This window comes from Tachyglossus aculeatus, chromosome 23 (assembly GCF_015852505.1).
Source record: "Tachyglossus aculeatus isolate mTacAcu1 chromosome 23, mTacAcu1.pri, whole genome shotgun sequence".
NCBI lineage: Eukaryota > Metazoa > Chordata > Mammalia > Monotremata > Tachyglossidae > Tachyglossus > Tachyglossus aculeatus.
This window is the reverse complement of record NC_052088.1, coordinates 12,973,047-12,995,757: the sequence shown is the minus strand read 5'-3', so window position 1 is coordinate 12,995,757 and position 22,711 is coordinate 12,973,047. Positions and strand designations below refer to the sequence as shown.

Below are 22,711 nucleotides of genomic sequence, written 5' to 3'. Positions count from 1 at the left end.
CGGGGGAGCGCACTTTTTTTTTTTATGATGACGCTGTCCATAAACCCTGCGGTACATATTTACCTTTCTATTAATATTGTTGCTAATTTAGCTGTTTTCTGCTTGCACAAGGACACGATTACATTCTCAAGGAAAAGTGAGGCTCCACTTTAAAGTTACAGCTAGGTGACTCCTATTTTAAAGTTTACCCGATGTGCATTTTATCACGAGACAATCTGCATTTACTCGCAATTTTCAAAAGAATTAATTTGGGCAAAAATTAGAGAATAAAAACACTTCTCACCACGTTTACAGCAACAAAACCTTCAACCAACACCCTTTACAGATTAAATTTATAACCAAATTTACCTCCAAAAAAACCTCTCTGATCTGTTTTACTCAGATAGGATAGAAACTTTCCTCTTTCACCCCTTTTAAACACATCCATTTTGGACAGAGTGTATCAGGTTAGCACAAGACCTGTAAATCTTAGTACAGTGCTCTACACACAGTTAAGTGCTCAATAAATACCACTATATTGTTTTACTTAAGTCTTCTAGTCTCACAAAACAACGACTTTTGTTTGAAGGCTAGATTTCTCCAGAGGCCGTCTAAGGAATTCAACCAATGTCATTCATCCCCAAGTCACTTCTATGAAATTAGGGTGGAAATTCAAGGAAATTGAGGCCTACTGGTCAAGTAAGGTAGCATTCCCAGCTTCTTAATCAGCAGCAGGACCTCCTATTTTTCATCCCATTACACATATTTTCTACTAGAGAAAAAATCAGAGAAGCAGCGTGGCTCAGTGAAAAGGGCACGGGCTTAGGAGTCAGAGGTCATGGGTTCTAATCCCAGCTCCCCCATATGTCTGCTGTGTGACCTTGGGTAAATCACTTAATTTCTCTGAGCCTCAGTTACCTCATCTGTAAAATGGGGATTAAGACCGTGAGCCCCCAGGTGGGACAACGTGATCACCTTGTATCCTCCCCAGCACTTAGAACAGTGCTTTGCACATAATAAGCATTTAACAAATGCCATTATTACTATTACTACTACTACTACACCTCACAACCACTCTCCTTTCCTTTAATGGGATAAAGAAAAACAATGGGCAAACAAGAGGGTTCCTCCCCTGATTTCCCACTTCTTGCCCTGTAACAAACTCCCACACCAAACAGAACTGGAGAGGGAAAAAAAAAAATCATGCATCCATGATTGGTGGGCAATCAAAATTAAAGTAAACACTCAATAAAACATGATGTAGCACAGAAATTAACATATGAAAGTGAATTTATAGTCTTAAATAGGATTCTGCCCCTCAACAATCCTATGAAGACTCCCTAATAGTCAATAAGACATTCCAAACAACTTTCTTCGTGGTAATTTCATCAACCGAATAATGAGATTTCACGGCAAGCTCACCCGATTATGAGAGCCCAAACAAAAGCAGAAAGAAAAACTAGTTTCTTCTTCTATCCAGAATACAAAAATCCATTACTAATTAAAATTATGTGGGGAAAATACTGGGTAAAATAACACCAGAACAATTAAAATCAATTAGGTGCATTTTCCAAGGTTTAGCAAAACTTGTTATGGTTTACTTACTCAATTCACACATTACAAGATTATGCTATTCCATACCCTTTTGCCCAGGATCTTAAATAAGCACGCTTATGAGAACATAGAGAATCTGAATAATGGTGGCACCAAGTTAGCAAATCTATCGTTAGGTAAAAATCTTAAACTGGAAAAAGAGGAACCCTAAGTATTTGAGTTGAATTCCAATGCTCAAGTGCTAATTGGAGTGTGTTAAGAAGATGCCATACAGTGTAATTACACAATTCCTTAATTGGCTGTAACTGTAATATCCCAACGGAATATATACAAAACTAATAATTTGACAACAGAATGAAAGGGATAGTAACTTTTCAAATCTGTCAATGTTGCAGCAAGGCATTAGATCTCCCAAGGAAATTGTTTTCTGTAGAAGTAATTTGCTAGCAAATTGCCATATATACAGTAGGTAATTGAAAAAAGCATCGATAAAGTGATGACAAATAAACAGGTTTATCCAAGCGCTAAGCTTTCACTCTGTTAAAAATTTAACAGAAACAAGTTTTACACTTAAAAGATACTAGAATCCATTGGGGGTACTCTGAATGCTTTGAAAACACTTGATGTTCTAGCAGAATTTAAAACTGGTAGCAGATGTCACATCACTTTTCGTAACTGAAAGATTCATGCCTAGATAGCTTCTAGTGTGAACAGTAGTGTTTAAAAATAGAGAAACAGTGTTGCTAGTGGAAAGAGCACTGGCCTCAGAGACAGAGGACCTAGGTTTTAATCTGGGATGCCCCGAACGCCTGCTGTATGACCTTGGGTAAATCGCTTAATTTATCTGTTCCTCAGTTTCCTCAACTGTAAAATGGGATTAAATACCGGTTCTTCCTCCTATTTAGAATGTGAGCCTCGTGTGGGGCAGGGACTGTGTCCGACCTAATTAACTTGTACCTACCCCAGTGTTAGGCACAGAGTAAGCATTTAAATACCATAAATCTATATAACTAGTCCAATGATAGATCAGTTTTTAGCCATCACACATCACTAAAACCACTTTCTGGGATGTTAGTGTGAATTAACACAGTGGGCAGAGAACCTGTTGCAACTCTCTACCAACTCTGTTGCACTGTACCCCCACAAGCACTTAAGTACAGCATTCTGCACAGAGCAAGTGGTCAATAAATACCATTAACAGGTTCTAAGAAAGTAAAGTAAACCAGGAAATAATCCAGAGAGAAGCATTATCAGAGAACTGCCTGGGCATATCTCAATCTGGTAATGAAGTGTAGAAGGAAGACTCCAAAGCAAAGCTACCACTTCCAAGTCAAAAATACCACACAGCAAAGCTTATTGTGAGAATAGACTCTGAGCCCGTTGTTGGGTACGGACCGTCTCTTTATGTTGCCAACTTGTACTTCCCAAGTTCTTACTACAGTGCTGTGCACACAGTAAGTGCTCAATAAATACGATTTAATGAATGAATGAGAATCTCTTTAGCCCATAAATAGAAAGACCCAAAACCATCAATCGTCCTCTAAGACCGTAAACTCTTCCGCTACACTGTAAACTCGTTGTGGGCCGGGAATGTGTCAGTTATATTGTTGTGATGTACTCTCCCAAGTGCCTAGTACAGTGTACTGTGCACGGTAAGTCCTCAGTAAATACTACAGATTGATTAATGCTGTCAGATGATTTTCACTTTAACAAGATGCTAGAAGGCCAGCTATGATTCTTGGATCAACTGGAAAACTTGGGGAAAGAAGGCAGTCAGACTCACTCTGCATACCAAAAAGGCTCAATTTGAAGTATTCTAGATAAACCGAGGTTTCAGCCAAGGTCTGTCCAGTCATTCGTCATTGGTAGTGAGTAGTTAGGGGGGAGGCCAGGAATACGGGGTGAGGTGGAGTCAAGACTGACAAGAAGAATGGAAGTGCTGACGTAAAACATCAAACAGGTTTCCCCCTATTGTAAGTTATTTTAATGTGTCTCCCTTGCTAGATTGTAAATTCCTTGAGGGCAGATTTACTCTATTGTATTCTACCAAGGCTTAGTTCACTGCCCAGCACAAAGTAAATGCTCACTAAATACCAGTGACTGAAACCAACTAAGCCAAAATAAGCCATTAAGACAACATTCTCAGACAAAAGCAGTGAGGAACAATGACATTAATTCTTGATTGGTAAGCTAAACTTTCATTTGTTGCACCTTGATAACCAAAAATTAAATTTATATACCAAAGACATTTTCTATTTTAGGAATCACTTAATACCTCTGTTCAGTAGAACTCATAAGGAATTTTACATATGAGCCAAAGATGTTCAATCAATCAATCGTATTTATTGAGCACTTACTGTGTGCAGAGCACTGTACTAAGCGCTTGGGAAGTACAAGTTGGCAACATATAGAGCCAGTCCCTACCCAACAGTGGGCTCACAGTCTAAAAGTTCAATGACTTCCTTTGTGCAGCACTTGAAATTCTTCAGCACTGATTCAGCCCAACGACTGCATTTTTAGCCAATTCAGTATTGTCCACTGAGAGTCAGTTTCATGAGTAAAATAACTCAAAACAAGACTACCTGTTTCTTGAAAGTTGGTAGTGATGGGATCAGGATTCAGTAACTGCTATCCTAAGGGCTAGTACCTTGGAAATCTTGTTCGGGCAGCCTGAAATATGTTTCCTCAAAAACCTCCAATGGCTACCGATCAATCTGCGCATCAGGCAGAAACTCCTCACCCTGGGCTTCAAGGCTGTCCATCACCTCGCCCCCTCCTACCTCACCTCCTTTCTCTCCTTCTCCTGCCCAGCCCGCCCCCTCCGCTCCTCCGCCGCTAATCTCCTCACTGTACCTCGTTCTCGCCTGTCCCGCCATCGACCCCCGGCCCCCGTCCTCCCCCGGGCCCGGAATGCCCTCCCTCTGCCCATCCGCCAAGCTAGCTCTCTTCCTCCCTTCAAGGCCCTGCTGAGAGCTCACCTCCTCCAGGAGGCCTTCCCAGACTGAGCCCCTTCTTTCCTCTCCCCCTCGTCCCCCTCTCCATCCCCCCGTCTTACCTCTTTCCCTTCCCCACAGCACCTGTATATATGTATATATGGTTGTACATATTTATTACTCTATTTATTTATTTATTTATTTATTTTACTTGTACATTTCTATCCTATTTATTTTATTTTGTTGGTATGTTTGGTTCTGTTCTCTGTCTCCCCCTTTTAGACTGTGAGCCCACTGTTGGGTAGGGACTGTCTCTATGTGTTGCCAATTTGTACTTCCCAAGCGCTTAGTACAGTGCTCTGCACATAGTAAGCGCTCAATAAATACGATTGATTGATTGATTTAAAAGAGGGTCCTCATTGCCACCTACTAGTCATTCATTCTATCGTACTTGAGTGCTTACTGTCTGCAGAGCACTGTACTAGTCCAATTAGCTCTTTAAAATTTGAGGGCAGAATACCTCCTCACTGTGCCTCGTTCTCGCCTGTCCCGCCATCAACCCCCGGCCCGGAATGCCCTCTCTCCATACATCCACCAAGCTAGCTCTCTTCCTCCCTTCAAAGCCCTACTGAGAGCTCACCTCCTCCAGGAGGCCTTCCCAGACTGAGCCTCCTTTTTCCTCTCCTCCTCCCCATCCCCCCTACCCTACCTCCCCTTACCCACCGCACAGGACTTGTATATATTTGTACAGATTTATTACTCTATTTTACTTGTACATATTTACTATTCTATGTATTTTGTTAATGATGCACATATAGCTTTAATTCTATTTGTTCTGACGATTCTGATACATGTCTACATGTTTTGTTTTGCTGTCTGTCTCCCCCTTCTAGACTGTGAGCCATTGTTGGGTAGCAACCGTCTCTATGTTGCCGACTTGTACTTCCCAAGCGCTTAGTACAGTGCTCTGCACACAGTAAGTGCTCAATACGATTGAATGACAATGTATTTTCCAGATAGCAAATCCTTGAAAGAGCTTCTCTGTCATCAGTTATCCCAATATACAGAAATATCACACACTTCACCCTATTCTTTCAAAGAATAACAATGGTACTTGTTAAGCATTTCCTACTGTGTGACAAGCTATTAAGCACTGGGGTAGATACAAGACAATCAGAACAAGCATACTCCCGATTCCCACATGGGGCTCACACTGTAAGTAGGAGAGAGGACAGGTATTTATTTAATCCCCATTTTACAGATGGGGAAATTTAGTCAGAGATAAATTAAGTGACTTGCCCAAGGTCACACAAGTGGCAGAGTCCACATTAAAGCTCTTTGACTCCCAAGCTTATCCCCTTTCCACAAGACCACGCTAAAAAATACCACTCTCTATTTCTAGCCCTTCTCATTCAAGGAAGTCATAATACTTTGTCAAAATACTCTCGCTGACTGTATATCTGGGAGTAGGACAAAAAAGTCTTTTTCCTAAGAGGCAGCGGAGGAGGGGAGTAGTCCTGTCACCGCTGTTACTGGGAGTAGAAATGTAATCCAGTTTATGAGCAGTCCAGAGTTAGTGTGGCGCAATGAAAGTCCACATCAAAGGTCACCCCCGATATCCTAAGTGCAAAGGTTGGGCTGGGCCTGCCAACCAGCTTAGTCTAATGTATAAACCTACCCTGAAATGGGAAGATGAAAAAACATAGTAGGTGCCAAGTAAAGGTTAACAATAACAGCAGGAGAGCAAACATCTGAACTAGGAAGACAGATATGGAGGGAGGGGACATTTATTTTAAGAGAGAAGCCAAGCCCTGGCCTTAGGGCCCTAGCTTGAATGTTAGGAAACCTTAACTTCTATCCCTCAGGCTCAGCCCCCAAATCAACCTTTCTCTAAAAGAAGACGGGTTAGAAGTTCCGTCTTTTCAAAAGACTATAAGGAGCAACAGATCACAAACTGATCAGTGAAGCAAGAATGTTCGCCTCTATTCCCAAATCCACTCTAGACTCATGGGTTCAGGATCTGTCCCTCTCTTAGCTTCCCCACTTCCCCCTCATAGGGAGATATATAATAATAATAACAATAATGTTGGTATTTGTCAAGTGCTTGCTATGTGCCAAGCACTGTTCTAAGCACTGGGGTAGATACAAGGTAATCAGGTTGTCCCACTTGGGGCTCACGGTCTTCATCCCCATTTTACAGATGGGGTAACTGAGGCAAAGAGAAGTTAAGTGACTTGCCCAAGGTCACACAGCTGATAAGTGGCGGAGTCGGAATTAGAACCCACAACCTCTGACTTCCAAGCCCATGCTCTTTCCATTAAGCCACACTGATTCTCCACATGGCTATGGGAATCAGTTGGAATTTGGGTACCGTCAACTTGGATGAATAATGCTACTCATCAAACAACTCAATTATTTTCACTCAGTCAGTGGTATTTATCAAGCACTTACTGTACTTAAGTGCTTGGGAGAGTACAATACAAGAGTTGGTAGGCACATTCCCTGCCCACAAGGAGGTGACCGTTTAGAAAAGGAGACAGACATTAATATAGATTACAGATATGTTCAAATGTGCTATGGGGCTAAGGGTGGGGTGAATATCAGGTGTTCAAAAGGTAAGTTTCCAAGTGCATTAGCAATGCAGAAGGGAGAGGGAATAGGGCAAATGAGGACTTAATCCTGGAAAGTCTCCTGAAGTGTATATGAGAATGTGTCTACTAACTCTATACTATAATACTGTCCCAAGTACTTAGTACAGTGCTCTGCACACAGTAAGCGCTCAATAAACACCAATGCAAAACAAATTAGACTCTGAAGGTGGGGACAATGGTAGTCTGTCATATATGAAGGGGGAGGGAACATATGGGCAACGGGATGGCAGCGAGATAGACAAGATCGAGGTACAGTGAGAAAGTTGCTAAGAGGTGCTAAGTGTGCGGGCTGGGTTGCGGTATATCAGAGAGGTAAGGTAGGAAGCGGCAAACTGACAGTGATTTAAAGCATAGGGTAAGGAGTTTCTGTCTAATGTGGAAGTGGACGATCAACCACTGGGGCTTCCTGAGGAGAGGGGGAGATGTGGATTGAACATTTTTTTTAGAAAAATGATCTGCAGCAGCATGAAGAATGGACTGGACAGAGGAGATAAAGAAGGCCGGTGGGCTGGAGAGGTTGATGTGTCAAGGTGGGGTGTAAGTGCCTGGATAAACATAGTAGCAGTTTGGATGGACAGAAAAGGGTGGATTTTAGCAGTGTTAAGGTAGAACCCATAGGATTTGGTGACTCTGAATTTGTGGACTGAATGAGAGATCAGTTGAGGATAATTTCAAGGCTTGTGAGCCAGGGAGGAAAGTGGTGTTGTCTACAGTGATGGGAAAGTCAGGGTGAGGGCAGGGTTTGGATGGGAAGATGAGTTTTGTTTTGGTCATGTTAAGTTTGAGTTGTCAGCAGGACATCCCAGTAAAGTTGTCCTGAAGGCAAGAGGAAATGCAAGACTGCAAGCAAGGAGAGGGGTCAGGGAGGGAAAGAGTTTTGGGAATCATCTGCATAGAAACAGTAGTTGAAGCCAAGGGAGAGGGTAGGGTGTAGAGGGAGAATAGAAGGGGACCTAAAACTGACCCTTGAGGGACTCACACAGTTAGAGGGTGGAGGCAGAAGACTCTGTGAAGTAGAATGGGTGGCCAGAAAGATAAGAGAACCAGGACAGGACAGTGTCAGGGAAGCCAAGATTAGATAACCTTTCCAGAAGGTAAGTACAGTGTTCTGCACATAGTAAGCAGTCAATAAATATGACAATGAATGAAAGGCGGTGGTCAACGGTGTTGAAGGCAATTTAGCAGTCGAGGAGGATTAGGATGGAGTATGGAGCACTGGACTTGCAAGACAGATGGCAGTTTCTGCGAAGTGAAGGCAGAAGCCAGATTATAGGGGGAGCAAGGAGAGACTTGGCAGAGAGGAAGAACAGGCAGAGGGTTGAAGTGCTTAAGCACTTTTGCTTAAGGAATGGTAGTAGGGAGATGGGGTAATAACTGAGCCATGAGGTCAAGGGACGGTTTCTTTGGGATGGAGATATACTCCCTCTTCTTGCCCCTTTTTGACTCCTCCATCTTTCCCAGCAGTATTCAAAAGATCTCCCACTTCCTTTCAACACCTACCCCCTTCACCTGTGCATCTTATTCCTTCACACCTTATCAAAAAACACTTGCTCCTCCCTGATCTCCCTCCATCTTCCACTGTTGACTTTCTAAAAGCTCCTTCTCCACCGCTTCTCAAACTTGCTTTACTTCCTCCCATTTCCAACACTATCTACAAAGATGACTTTTTCTTTATTCCTTGAATGCCATCCTTCCTAGGCCACCTCCTTTCTCCTTTCTTGAGGTCTCCACCACCTCAATGAGAGTGTCCGGCAGAGGCAGGAACTCAAGCTGCAGTGCAGCACAAAGGTCATGGTTGAGAATGAATGCATATAATAATAATAATAGCATTTATTAAGCGCTTACTATGTGCAAAGCACTGTTCTAAGCGTATGCACTATTTATATTCATGTCAGTCTTCCCCTCCAGATAAGATCCTTGTAAGCAGGGAAAACGTCTACCAACTATGGTGAACTAAACTCTCCCAAGCGCTTAGTACAGTGTTAAGCATACAGTAAGCACTCAACTACATTGATGATGACGCATATCCCAATATGGCCTCTAGGACGGTAATCATTATCCAACATATACATACTGAGCACACTGTAGACAGGACACCATACTAAGTATATAATAATAATAACGACATTTATTAAGCACTTACTATGTGCAAAGCACTGTTCTAAGCGCTGGGGAGGTTACAAGGTGATCAGGTTGTCCCACTGGGGGCTCACAGTCTTCATCCCCATTTTACAGATGAGGTCACTGAGGCTCAGATAAGTTAAGTGGCTTGCCCAAAGTCACACAGCTGACAATTGGCAGCGCCGGGATTTGAACCCAGGACCTCTGACTCCAAAGCCTGGGCTCTTTCCACTGAGCCACGCTGCTTCTCTACATGATAGAGATCATGACAGATATCATGTCTACATGATAAACATATAGCTAGGAAGTGTGGTCTCCTGAATAAATCACACATCTACAAAGTCAGGTGATCTAGGTTCTAGCTCCAGATCTGCTATTGGCCCTTAGTGTGATCTGGGGCAAATCACTAAGCTTTCTGGGACTCACCTGTAAAATGGGGAAAGTAATTTTTGTTCTCTCAGGACATGAGGATAAATTGAGATAACTGATGTTAAAAATCTGGAAAAATAAAAAGCACCCCCCACCAATTCTAATTTATCTATTCAATTTATTCAACTGTGGAATTTTCCTCAATCTGGGCTTCCCATCTCCATTAAGCTTTTTGAGGACAGAAGTGTTTTACTTCTTTTATATGACCCCCAAATTGCATATTTACTATTCCACAAATAGCAGGCACTTAAATATGTCGATATTGATACTGAGCTTCCTAGCTCAGGAGTTTATTGCATCCAGGCTGCCTGGGAGGGGAGTGGGGCTTGGGCTGGAAGGTGGAAAACCAAGCCCAGATACCCTCCAAACAAAACCCACTGACTTCTTAGTCTCTATGTTAATCACTACCTTCCTGCATGTAGTTAGAGAAACGCATTTTCTCATTTATCCTTACAATATTCCTGTGCAATTTAAGTGTCTAAGTAAAACCCACCAGAAACATACTGAAAGCATCTTAAATCTCGGAATGCTCTACGGAAAGACCAATCAGATCATTTGAAGCAATAAAATAATTCCCACTTGCCCTTTTTACACTAGATGGGCTTAGATTTCAATTCTCATTATACTCTGCCTATACAGAAATTCAACTTCTAAATCATCATTCAAAGTTGAATTTCTAGATTTTTTAATTCCAGCCCTGACCAGACAAGTGAAACAGACACATTTTTTTCCAAGAGGAAAGGGGGAGATAAGAGGTGTTCATGGGTCTAAGATGTAATTGTTTTTTGAGAGCTAGCTGGACTACTAATTATTCGATTTGAAAAGAGCAATCTGGGCACAATGCCTTCTAGTTTACAAGACAGAGCCAAGATCTAATTTGTATTAAACCATAGTGTGGGAGATGGGGGGGGTGGGGGGTAAGGCTCTCCAAAGATTAGAACTTTTCCCATATAAAACTGGAGTTCAAAATATCCTTTCCCCCTAAAGATAATGAGTGATAGGTTGAACTTTCTACTCTTCAAAACTGGCGGAAAGATGGGAGGAAGAAGTGAGGAAGGAGAGGCAATAAAAACTAGTGTACAATTTAATTTAGCAAAGAGATGCATTAGGTTTTTGGGAACTGGAGATGGGGAAAACCCCTAGACACCCATAACAACAAAACATCAATCTTACAAATAATAACGCTGTCATTATTTGGTTTGAGATGTAACAATAATAGTTGTAGTACTAGTTAAGCACTTACTAAGTGCCAAGCACTGCTTTAAGCACTGGGGTAGGTACAAGTTAATAAGGTTGGACACAGTCCTTGCCCTAATGGGGCTCACACTCTTAATCCCCATTTTACAAACGAGGCAACTGAGGCACAGATAAATCTACTGAAAACTGGATCCTTGACAGGAATTTGATCAATGTATAATTTTCTTCAGGCGGCTTTACTGATGCATGAACCATCTCTGCCAGAACATAAAACTTCCGATTTTGCATAAAGTGGTTTTAAGCAGGGAGTGATTGTTAAGGAAACACTCCTAAGTAAAGCTTAACGGATTAATGATTCCACCTTTCTTTCCCCTTGTCAGATGAATCATTCCTAATACTGAGGGCAGAGATCGATGAAGCGACAATGACTGAAGAGAGCCAGCAGAATAGTAGGAAGTACGTTTCCTTCAACACCGGTTACTACAAAATTTAGTCCATGGTACTTAATCCTATTTATTGAGCACTTACTGTGGGCAGAGCACTGTACAAAGTACTTGGGAGAGTACAATATAATAGCTACATCCCTGCCCACAGTGAGTTTACAGTCTTATTGGAAAAATCATTTTAGAGACTGATTGGGTGAGATTTGGGAAAGGGGTGATAAATGGGTGAAAATTAAAACAAACAGGTACAGATTGGTTTCTTTATTCACTCAACACTGGAGAACACTTCTCCTCCCCCCCACCCACCCGCTACCTACCTCCTTCCCCTTCCCACAGCGCCTGCATATATGTTTGTACAGATTTATTACTCTATTTTACTTGTACATATTTACTACTCTATTTTGTTACTGATGTGCATTTAGCTTTAATTCTATTTGTTCTGACAACTGGACACCTGCCCACATGTTTTGTTTTGTTGTCTGTCTCCCCCTTCTAGGCTGTGAGCCCGTTGTTGGGTAAGGACCGTCTCTACATGTTGCCAACTTGTACTTCCCAAGCGCTTAGTACACTGCTCTGCACACAGTAAGCACTCAATAAATACGACTGACTGAATGAATGAATGAATGGAGAAAAAAACTGCCTTTTAGAACAGAGTCCCAGTTTTGTTGGCCGATTGTTAGTGTAAATGCAGACCTCTCACCCAGCTCCCAATCGCATACCTTCTCTGTCCCAACACAACACAACTTAGCTGTTCTCCAACCACCCACTCCACCAATCATTTTAACTTCCCTGGTGGCAGTACTGCCATTTCTGTGTCCCTTGGCCCATAATCTTAAATTACTTGGCAAGAGATCCCTCTCTACATCCAGTTCATTTCCAGATCCTAAAATCTTCTTTGGTATTGTTAAGATTCATCTTCGTTTTTAGTCTGCAGGTTAAGTGCAAACTTTTATCATGCAGTGTTGTTTAGCGAAAAGAGCATGGGCTTGGGAATCAGAGGACATGGGTTCTAATCCCAGCTCCACCACTTGTCTGCTGTGTGATCTTGGGCAATCCACTTCACTTCTCTGTGCCTCAGTTACCTCATCTGTAAAACAGGGATTGAGACTGTGAGCCCTAAGTGGGACAGGGACTGTATCCAACCCAATTTGCTTGTATCCAACCCAGAGCTTAGTATAGTGTCTGGCACATAGTAAGCACTTAACAAATACCACCATCATCATCGGTTTTTACTGTGCACAGAGCACTGCATTAAGTTCTTATTAAGAACTATTGCCATCCTTTCTAGAAGGGCAATACTTTTATACTGTAAACAAGTGCTAACGTTTAGAGATTGATCAATCCATTAAGTCTCAAAAAAGGGATATAGTCTTCACAGAATAATGTATACGCTGTTATACTACACTACATCCCTTCCTCCAAAGAACCAAAAGATCTAAGCTAAAATTCAGACTAAAGAGCCAAGTTTAATAAATTCTTCATAAAGCACACACACTATTTGGCGGTAACTGAAACTGGAGGCTACTGAAATCGGCAGCATAATATGACTTAGCAGGTTTCAAATATCAAGGGCATATAAAGGAGAAATAGGTAAATTCAACCCCCCAGACCTTTGAGAACTGGTTCCCCTAGAAACGGACTGACCTAATAAGTGTGTGAAACAGGCCATTTCTAAACTGCAAATCAAAACCAGGATATCTTCTAAAAATAGAACTTTGGGAGCAAAATCTAGTTGGTGTTTCACTGCAGGAATAGGAAAAAAAAAGATTAAGGCAAAAAAATAAAATCTTCAGAAAAAATAAATCTAAGGTGGCCCTTTCATTCCACTTGCCCAATATGTAACAGGGAGTGTCTACAAATTGTTGCATTGTACTCTCCCAAATGCTTTAAAGTGCTCCACACACAGTAAGTGCTCAAATACCACTGATGATGATTACATTCTTACTTGGGTCATGGAACCTTTTCAATTGGACTACTCACTATTTCTTAGTGGTGCTGCAGGAGCCTTTCGGGAAACTCAAACACCCCTCAAGTTCCAGAAAAGGAATGCAGATGGTTCTGTTTTAAGGGATCATCACGTGTGAAATTCCTAGAGTTGTGAACCTATCACACCCTGATGCATTCGAGGGCTGTTCTATTGTCCAGCACAAGCATTAAATCACAAAGTTTCTGCGTTCAAACAAACAAGTTTTATCCAAAGTTAGAACTCTTGTATGTAGTTTTCCACTCAAGAAGAGTTGCAGCTATAGAAATTACTGTTTAGAGTGCATACTCTCCTATTAGGAAGCCATCAAGTTAGGAAGTCTTGGAAAGGTTCCAAAAGTAGTGAAAGCGAGAGGAGAGAGGAAGAGAGAGGAGGGAGAGAAAGAAAGAAGGAGAGAGAGAGGAGAGAGAGAAGGAGAAAAGAGTGGAGAGAGGGAAGGAGAGACAGAAAGGGAGAGAAGAGAGGAGAGAGAGAGGAGAGAAGAGTGGAGAAAGGAGAAAGAGGGAGAGCGAGGGAGAGGAGAATGTGTGTGTGTGTCCTATGACCACCAAGCTTTTAAGAGTTTAATGAGATTGCACAAGAGGATGGGGAGGAAAGAGGAACTGCATGATTACCACAAACACTATTACAGCCAAGGTACTCAAGTTTTTCAACATGAATTTAAGACTGTTAGCTCTAATCAGGCCTTAATGCCAGGCTTTGGCATATTCATTTCCTTTCCCAGGGGAAGGGGGGTGGGGGAGGGAGTCAGGTCACATGTACAGAATTCTAGTTGTAAAAGATTCCAGAATTAACTATTCGAACACTAAAACCCTGATGTCAGTGGATAACTTATCAGGGACTTCACCTTGGAAATGAGAAACAAATCAAATAGAAAGCATTCTCAAATAGGTCCTTGGGAAACATCCACCACTACTTCAGTATGGAATAATTCATGGGTGCCAAGTTTTCATTTTGAGTGCAGGGCTAAAAGGAGGTGGGATATTTTGGGAGGATGGGGCAAGTGGACGGAGGTTTGGAAGTGAGGGACAGCCTTGTTTTCTGCCCTCATCTGAAGCCTGGATGGGAAAGCTTTGCCTCCACAGAGTTTGCGTCAGCTCTCCCGTATTAACTGATCCAGAATAAACCCATTTAGGAAACAGGTTAAAATGCCATTATCAGCAGGAGAAGAAAAGATCTTGTGCTTCCGTAGTTGGATGGGCCAAGATGATGTAGCTCCCCTGGCTGGCTTGAGGGGGAAAAATGACAGACCCAAAAGCTTACCACTGAAATCTGGAGACTACGAATACCTATAAACAAGAAACAAGAACACTTTCTCAATCAGAATGGGTATATTCGCTTTTAATGGGCTGCAAGTATCAATGGCTGCTGTTTGTAGCAAACTCATGTTTCTAAATATCGATTATTCAAATATCAGTTATCCAAAAATGTTTTTCAATAACTAAAAATTCACATCATTGATTTTTTAAAAAAAATTTCTGACCCTGGAGGGGACTCCTCCCCTGGCCCCATTCCTGGGAGTGGGGAAAAAGAGATAAGGGCACATCCAATCGGTGAGCATGGGACCAATTATTTCAAGATGTTCCATTTGAGCCCCAGCTTTTTCTAGCTTCTTTGAACACCTAGGACCAATTCACCTCAGGCATGGTACCCAGGATTACTCTCCAAACCCTACCCTTAGGCTTCCAGCCGTGGCCTAAGGGTAGGGTTTGGAGAGTAATCCTGGTCACCATGCCTCCTCTTTCAGTTCCTCGAACAATCTGAGTACCTGAAACAGGTTTTGTCCTGAACATACCGGAGACCAGGAAGACTTTTGAGTTGTGTTCGCAAAAACCCCTTTTGGCTAAGAAACTTAGTTTTGAAAATATTGTCTGGGGGTTACCTTTTTTCCTTCTGTTTCAAGAAAGAATTTAGAATCAATCAATCAATCAATCGTATTTATTGAGCGCTTACTATGTGCAGAGCACTGTACTAAGCGCTTGGGAAGTACAAATTGGCATCACATAGAGACAGTCCCTACCCGATAGTGGGCTCACAGTCTAAAAGGGGGAGACAGAGAACAGAACCAAACATACCAACAAAATAAAATAAGTAGGATAGAAATGTACAAGTAAAATAAATAAATAAATAAATAAACAGAGTAATAAATATGTACAACCATATATACATATATACAGGTGCTGTGGGGAGGGGAAGGCGGTAAGGCGGGGGGATGGAGAGGGGGACGAGGGGGAGAGGAAAGAAGGGGCTCAATCTGGGAAGGCCTCCTGGAGGAGGTGAGCTCTCAGCAGGGCCTTGAAGGGAGGAAGAGAGCTAGCTTGGCGGATGGGCAGAGGGAGGGCATTCCAGGCCCGGGGGATGACGTGGGCCGGGGGTCGATGGCGGGACAGGCGAGAGCGAGGTACAGTGAGGAGATTAGTGGTGGAGGAGCGGAGGGTGCGGGCTGGGCAGTAGAAGGAGAGAAGGGAGGTGAGGTAGGAGGGGGCGAGGTGATGGAGAGCCTTGAAGCCCAGGGTGAGGAGTTTCTGCCTGATGCGCAGATTGATCGGTAGCCATTGGAGGGTTTTGAGGAGGGGAGTGATATGTCCAGAGCGTTTCTGGACAAAGATAATCCGGGCAGCAGCATGAAGTATGGATTGAAGTGGAGAGAGACACGAGGATGGGAGATCAGAGAGAAGGCTAGTGCAGTAGTCCAGACGGGATAGGATGAGAGCTTGAATTAGCAGGGTAGCGGTTTGGATGGAGAGGAAAGGGCGGATCTTGGCAATGTTGCGGAGCTGAGACCGGCAGGTTTTGGTGACGGCTTGGATGTGAGGGGTGAATGAGAGAGCGGAGTCGAGGATGACACCAAGGTTGCGGTGCTTACACAGGTTGCTTACACAGGTTATCCAAACTGTACTTCCCCAAACAAAACCATCAGATTAACAGATGCTCACCTGCATAGTATGCAATTTTACCTTTTTCTTCTCCTAACAACCACAAAATGCAATATAAATTTCTTCAGGTATGCCTGCAACTGATTACGAATGTATTTTCCCTCATAATAAGACCCACTGGACTACAGGGCATTTTCTATCCATGGGTTAATGCAAGAAAAATACCAAGAAGCCAAGTGGAACAGCACAACAGTACAGTATGACAACTGATTTTTTAGGCTTATTTTCTTTAATGAATTGTGGCAATGAAAAAATCACAGTGACTTGTTTATTTAACCTACCGTGTATTATCTATACATGCTTACCTACTAACATTCTTTACAAAAAGAAAAAGGTACCATTTACTTTAAAAAAGATTCACCTTTAATGTGCTTTGCCTTGTAGATACAGGAGAGGAGGGTGAGGAGTAGAATGAAAATTATCATGTCTAAAGATTCTTTTTAACACGACAGGAGGGTTGTGAAGCACTGGGACAGGTTACCAAGGGAAGATGTGTAATCTCCTTGATCAGATGTCCTTGGTATCTACCTTATTTTACTCTATCTAGGATGGCTTAGGTGCACCCTTATCGGATGGCAGAGGGCTGGACTAGATTTCCCTCGGTCCATTCCAGCTCTGCCCTGTTCTGATTTCATTCTATACTACAGAGCAAGATCAGCATTGCCCAAGAATGTCAAATAACCCTACCATCAGATATTTTATATTACAAACCAAAAAAGAGAATATCTTGATTTCTATTATTCTATACCACAACTTTGTGCGTTTTAATCAAATTTATTGAGCCCTGACTGAGCATTGTACTAAGCACTTGGGAGAGTACAATATAAGAACAGAGTTGGTAGACACTCCCCGCTTTATATAACAATAAAAATAACTGAGGGATTTGTTAAGCGCTTATTGTGTGCCAAGCACTGTTCTAAACACTGGGGGAGGTACAAGTTAATCAGGTTGGACACAGTCCCTGACCCACATGGGGCTCACAGTCTAAATCCCCATTTTACAGATGAAGTCACTGCAGCACAGACAAGTGAAGTGACTTGCCCATGGTCACACAGCAGATGTGGCAGAGCTGGGATTAAACGACTTTCAGGCCTGGCTCTTTCCACTAGACCATGCTGCTTCACACTTTATCTTTTATTGATCTGAACACTTAAGGTGAGGTTTCACCCAGAATTTTTCTCCTGCAGGAACTCATGGGGAGGTGAAACATTATAGTGCTTAACAGAAAAGCAGACAACTCGGAAAATGGAAATGAGAGGCAGGGGAGCAACATGCACTACTTTTCCATCCTTGACCCTACCAAAAAGCTCTTCTGGCCAACTGCCTGGAAGACCAAAAGTACTGAGGAATGCTGCTCCAGTCCAGGCTCACAGATGGGCTAAGCTATAGCCAAAAAGCATGGATTTTGCTATACGGGAAATATTTCTTTGTTTAAAATATCGCAAACGTGTCAACTGAGTCAGAAAGGCACTAGTTAAGGAGCTTTGAGCTAACATACACATGTCTACCAATTCTGTTATACTGTGCTCTCTCAAGCACTTAGTACAATGCTCTCTGCACACAGTAAGTGCTCAATAAATATGATTGATTCATTCGGGTTTTAGTTCTTACTGAGACCTGTAACAAAATGAGTTATAAAGCACTTGGATTTCTCTACTCCCAATCTATTTTTATATAAAAAAAATGTTGGCAGATAAGGCACAACTTTCTAGGAAGGATAGACATGACAAACTTGGCTGTTGATATATTATAAAACAAGCAAGCAAGTACCCAGTTTTGACAACATACAAGCACAGGAATCTAGGCAGCTTTACCTGAAATCCAAAAAATATATACAATTTGGCACATCCACTATACACCTTATTAGACTAGTTTTTAAGATATTTCCCTTTATGAATCTTATTAGCTATTTAATACATGACTAGATGGGAACTATCCCAAATATCCATCTATTGCCAAAACATCTATCTATCTCCAGGATCAAGCTCTCAAAAGTTTTACAATTAATTAACCAGGGATCTTGGTTTTTCCTTAGAGCATCTGATGTCACCTCTATAACCTGAAGCCCTGCAAGGACTGGAAAAAAATTACGGAATGGGCCCAGGGGAATCCCAAAACCCACATTTCTGGGACTTTTTTATGGTATTTTTAATTAGTTTCTATGTGGCAGGCACTCTACTAAGTGCTGGGGCAGATACAAGGTTGGACACAGTCCATATCGCACATGGGGCTCACATTCTTAATCCCCATTTTACTGATGAGGTAACTGAGGCACTGATAAATGAAGTGACTTGTCCAAGGTCACACATCAGACAAGTGCAGAGCTGGGATTAGAAGCCAGGTCCCTCTGACTCTCAGGCCTGTGCTCTATCTACTAGGCCATGCTGCCTCTCTGGTTTGGCAGCCAGAACAGAGTCAAGATCTGATCTGTTACAACCCAAAAAATAAAAAACTGTGGTATTCCTGAAGAACATTTCTCATGTTCTCATGAGCTTCATCACCAGCCCTTTCCTCAAAACCCTATCTTAGACTTCCTAACATATACTAAGCACTCAAATAAGGTTCTTCACCCCAACACCCCAGTTTTCTTCTATGCCAAAGAGAGCAAAGGAGGATTAGGAAAATCTGATATTTGTAATGAATATCCAAGAGAATGTTCTTTAGAACCCAGGATGGGCATATCTACTCTGCCCCTAAACCCACTTCTTGACCAGAGGAGTTAGGCAAATAATAAATTAAAAAAGGAACAGATTTTTCTCCTATATTTCTGTGCAACAAACTAAAAGGAGCAAGTAGAGACAAGAATGTGGACAGATACAAAGTTGTTGTACGAGACAGACAAAATGTCACGAGTTTGGATTCTCTTTAACGCCACCACCCTGGTATATTACCTAATCTACAATGCTCTTCCCACTCGATCCTACAACCCTATGCCAATTCCTTATCTAGTTCGTCTTTAGTTTGCCACCACTTAGCAGCAGGAAATTCTGTTCTATGGAATATGGAGTTTGAGAATTTACACTGGAAAAATTTCCTATCAGTTACTTAATTTCTCCCTCTAGACTATAAACGCCTTGTGGGCAAGAAGCTTGTATACAACTCTCATGAATGCTTAGTACAGTGCTCTGTACAGAGTAAGCTAACTCAACAAATACCACTGATTGCTTGATTTAATTTTTTATTAACCAAATTCAAGATACCAAAAGGACAAGTGATTTCCAAAAGCTCACATGACAGTAATTTACTGGTAAATTCTAAATGGTTAGAAAAATCAAATGGGATCCTTAGGGTATTTTTAGGAAGGCATTTTACCAGAATTCTCACTTGTTTACTATCCCCAAATTTTACACTTTCAGCACTCAGGTTTACAAAATTTAAGGGAATCACAGATCATATACTCATTGCCAAGTAAATAATTAAACGCATTACCTTGTGTTGTTCAATTGCATCTATCCATCGTTGTCTATGATCTGGATCCTGTGCTCGTAGATACCAAACGCTATCGTTTACACTAATGTCAAACCGGCATTCATCGAAATCATGAGGCTGTGGAGGAAAAGTAGAATATGAAAAGCAATGCCTTTAAAAAAAGTTTAAAGATATCGTTATACCTCTATAGACATTTAGCACTTAAACTTGGCCCAACTGCTGAAGGCAGTGCTCCCTGCTTCAAAAACCTGTTTTCTTTCACAACCAGCAAAAAACACCTGACCTATGACTTCAAGGCTCTTTAGCTGCTCACCCCTTTTCATGAATCTGCTTTATTCACCTACTCCTTCTGGAACTACACTTTGTGTGCTGCCCAAGTGAATCTTTTCCTGATCCCTTGCCCTCTTCTTAGAATCCACTAGAAATCAGCTCATCCCATCTTCAAAGCCTTCCTGAAATTCCACCACCTCTACAAAGCCCCCCCTCATTAATTTTCTTCTTCTATCATACCCTTCCAAGTACCACCTTGGTATTTACGTACACTCAGCCATCCCATAGCATATATATACACATACACACACAGGATTTACATACACGACCTGAACACATTCATTTATCCATCTTTCCACTCTCTGATTTCAATTAATTTTATCTCTTTTCCCTAACTGTACTTAAAACACTTGTCTATCTTCTCCATTAGACTCTGAGCTCCTCAGAGGGGAGAGATTATGTTTTTTGTCTCTATTATATTTTTCCAAGCTCTTAATTATGGCATTTGTTAAGCGTTTACTCTAGAGAGCACCGTTCTAAGCGCTGCGGTAATAATAATAATAATAATAATGGCATTTGTTAAACATATGTGCAAAGCACTGCTCTAAGCACTAGGGGGATACAAGGTGATCAGGTTGTCCCATGTGGGGCTCACAGTCTTAATCCCCATTTTACAGATGAGGTAACTGAGGCTCAGAGAAGTTAAGTGACTTGCCCAAGGTCACACAGCAGACATGTGGCAGAGCCGGGATTCGAACCCATGATCTCTGACTCCAGGAAATCAGGTTGGACACAGTTTCTGTCCCACATGGGGCTCACTGCTATGATCCTTAGTAATCCTTAGTATAGTACACAAGGAAGACTTTTTCTTTATTTTTCCATCATTCCTCACCCTCATCTCATCATCCATCATCAGAGAAGCAGCGTGGCTTAATGGAAAGAGCGCGGGCTTGGGAGTCAGAGGTCGTGGGTTCTAATCCTGTCTCCACTACTTGTCAGCTGTGTGACTTTGGGAAACTCACTTCACTATGCCTCAGTTACCTCATCTGTAAAATGGGGATTAAAACTGTGAGCCCCACCTGGGACAACCTGATACCCTTTAAGCAGCGTGGCTCAGTGGAAAGAGCATGGGCTTTGGAGTCAGAGGTCATGAGTTCAAATCCCAGCTCTGCCAATTGTCAGCTGTGTGACTTTGGGCAAGTCACAACTTCTCTGTGCCTCAGTTACCTCATCTGTAAAATGGGGAATAAGACTGGGAGCCCCCCGTGGGACAACCTGATCACTCTGTAACGTTCCCAGAGCTTAGAACAGTGCTTTGCACATAGTAAGCACTTAATAAATGCCACCCATTATTTCTCTTTGATTTCTTCTAGACTGTGAGCCCGCTGTTGGGTAGGGACCGTCTCTATATGTTGCCAACTTGTACTTCCCAAGCGCTTAGTACAGTGCTCTGCACACAGTAAGCGCTGAATACGATTGAATGAATTCCCCAGCGCTTAAAACAGTGCTTGGCACATAGTAAGGGCTTAACAAATAGCATTATTATTATTACCCCAAATGATACCTACTGACAGAGACTACGACCTTGGTCTCTACTTCTCAACTGACAACCACACTTGCCACCAGGCAAATGCTTGAGATGCTTAACATCAAATGTGTGTGCCTGAGACTTTTTTTTCTTCTTCTGAAACATATTTATAGAAGTCAATTTTGATCTTGTAAATCAGATTAAAGAGAAATTGATCCAATTATCAGAGGAATGGGCATACCATACACTTAAGTGCTCTGCTATGTTAATTTGGCAAAATATGAACTCGATTTTACGATATTTTGGATGTACCAAAACAAATCCTCAAAATTATCATTATACTTCCATGAATTATAGTCAAGTTAGCAAGAGAATTTCCACATAAAAATGTTAAAGTCATTTCATCAGTAGCCAAGAGATCTTTATTGCAATTATTAATGAAGGTTAAGAAAACCCCCAAGCTGGGCTTTTAGAAAACAAAAAAAAAAACTTCCATAAGATTATATAAAATGTTCAGCCATAGGCCTTTCTATAAATTCCACTATTCGCAAGTTTTTTCCACACCCACACAGCAAATACACCGTGAACACACAGGTGGAGATGACATGCATTTGTGCTCACAATCCCACATATTAATGGCTCTACTACCTACAGAATAAATTTACAATAATCAATTACTTTTACTGATCCACCCAAGCACCAATTGTCTGAATAAAACACTGTCATTTAAAGCAATGATACCCTAGTCATGCTGTCTGAACAGGGTTTTTTTCCCCATAGTATTTGCAGAGCACTATGTGCCAAGCACTGTACTAACCACTGGGCCAGATACAAAACAATCAGGCTGGACACAGTCCTTGTCCCACAAGGGGATCAGGTCTAAATGGATGGAGGAAGATTTAATTCCTATTTTGCAGGTGAGGTAAGAGGCGCAGATAAGTTAAGTGTCTTGCCCAAGACAACACAGCAGACGAGTGCTGCAGCCAGGAATATAACTCAGGTCCTCTGATTCCCAAGCCTTGGCTCTACCCGGGAGGCCACACTGCGTCTCAGTTGAAGTTATAAGAAGAGCAAAGGTTTATTCATTTGGAGCAACTGTTTCCCAAAAGTTTGTAATCTACCAGATCAGTTAGGGGTCTGTCTTGGCCTGAGTTTTCTGCATGTCTCATTATCTGACAGAGAATCACCCACTTTTGGAGAACTTAATTTTAGTGAAGATCAGGATTTCAATCTCGGTAGTGCTTGGAAACTATTATT

The 22,711-nt window shown here is 41.9% G+C and overlaps 1 protein-coding gene across 3 annotated transcripts in view; it reads right to left on the bottom strand.

Annotated features, from left to right (window-relative positions):
• CERT1 (ceramide transporter 1) overlaps nt 1–22,711 on the bottom strand; it is a 110,016-nt gene that overhangs the window by 47,907 nt on the left and 39,398 nt on the right. For all 3 annotated transcript variants that reach the window (XM_038765455.1, XM_038765456.1, XM_038765457.1), the window contains exon 3: nt 19,657–19,773. In XM_038765455.1, the coding sequence (XP_038621383.1) occupies nt 19,657–19,773 (117 nt within the window). The remainder of the gene's footprint in view (nt 1–19,656; nt 19,774–22,711) is intronic.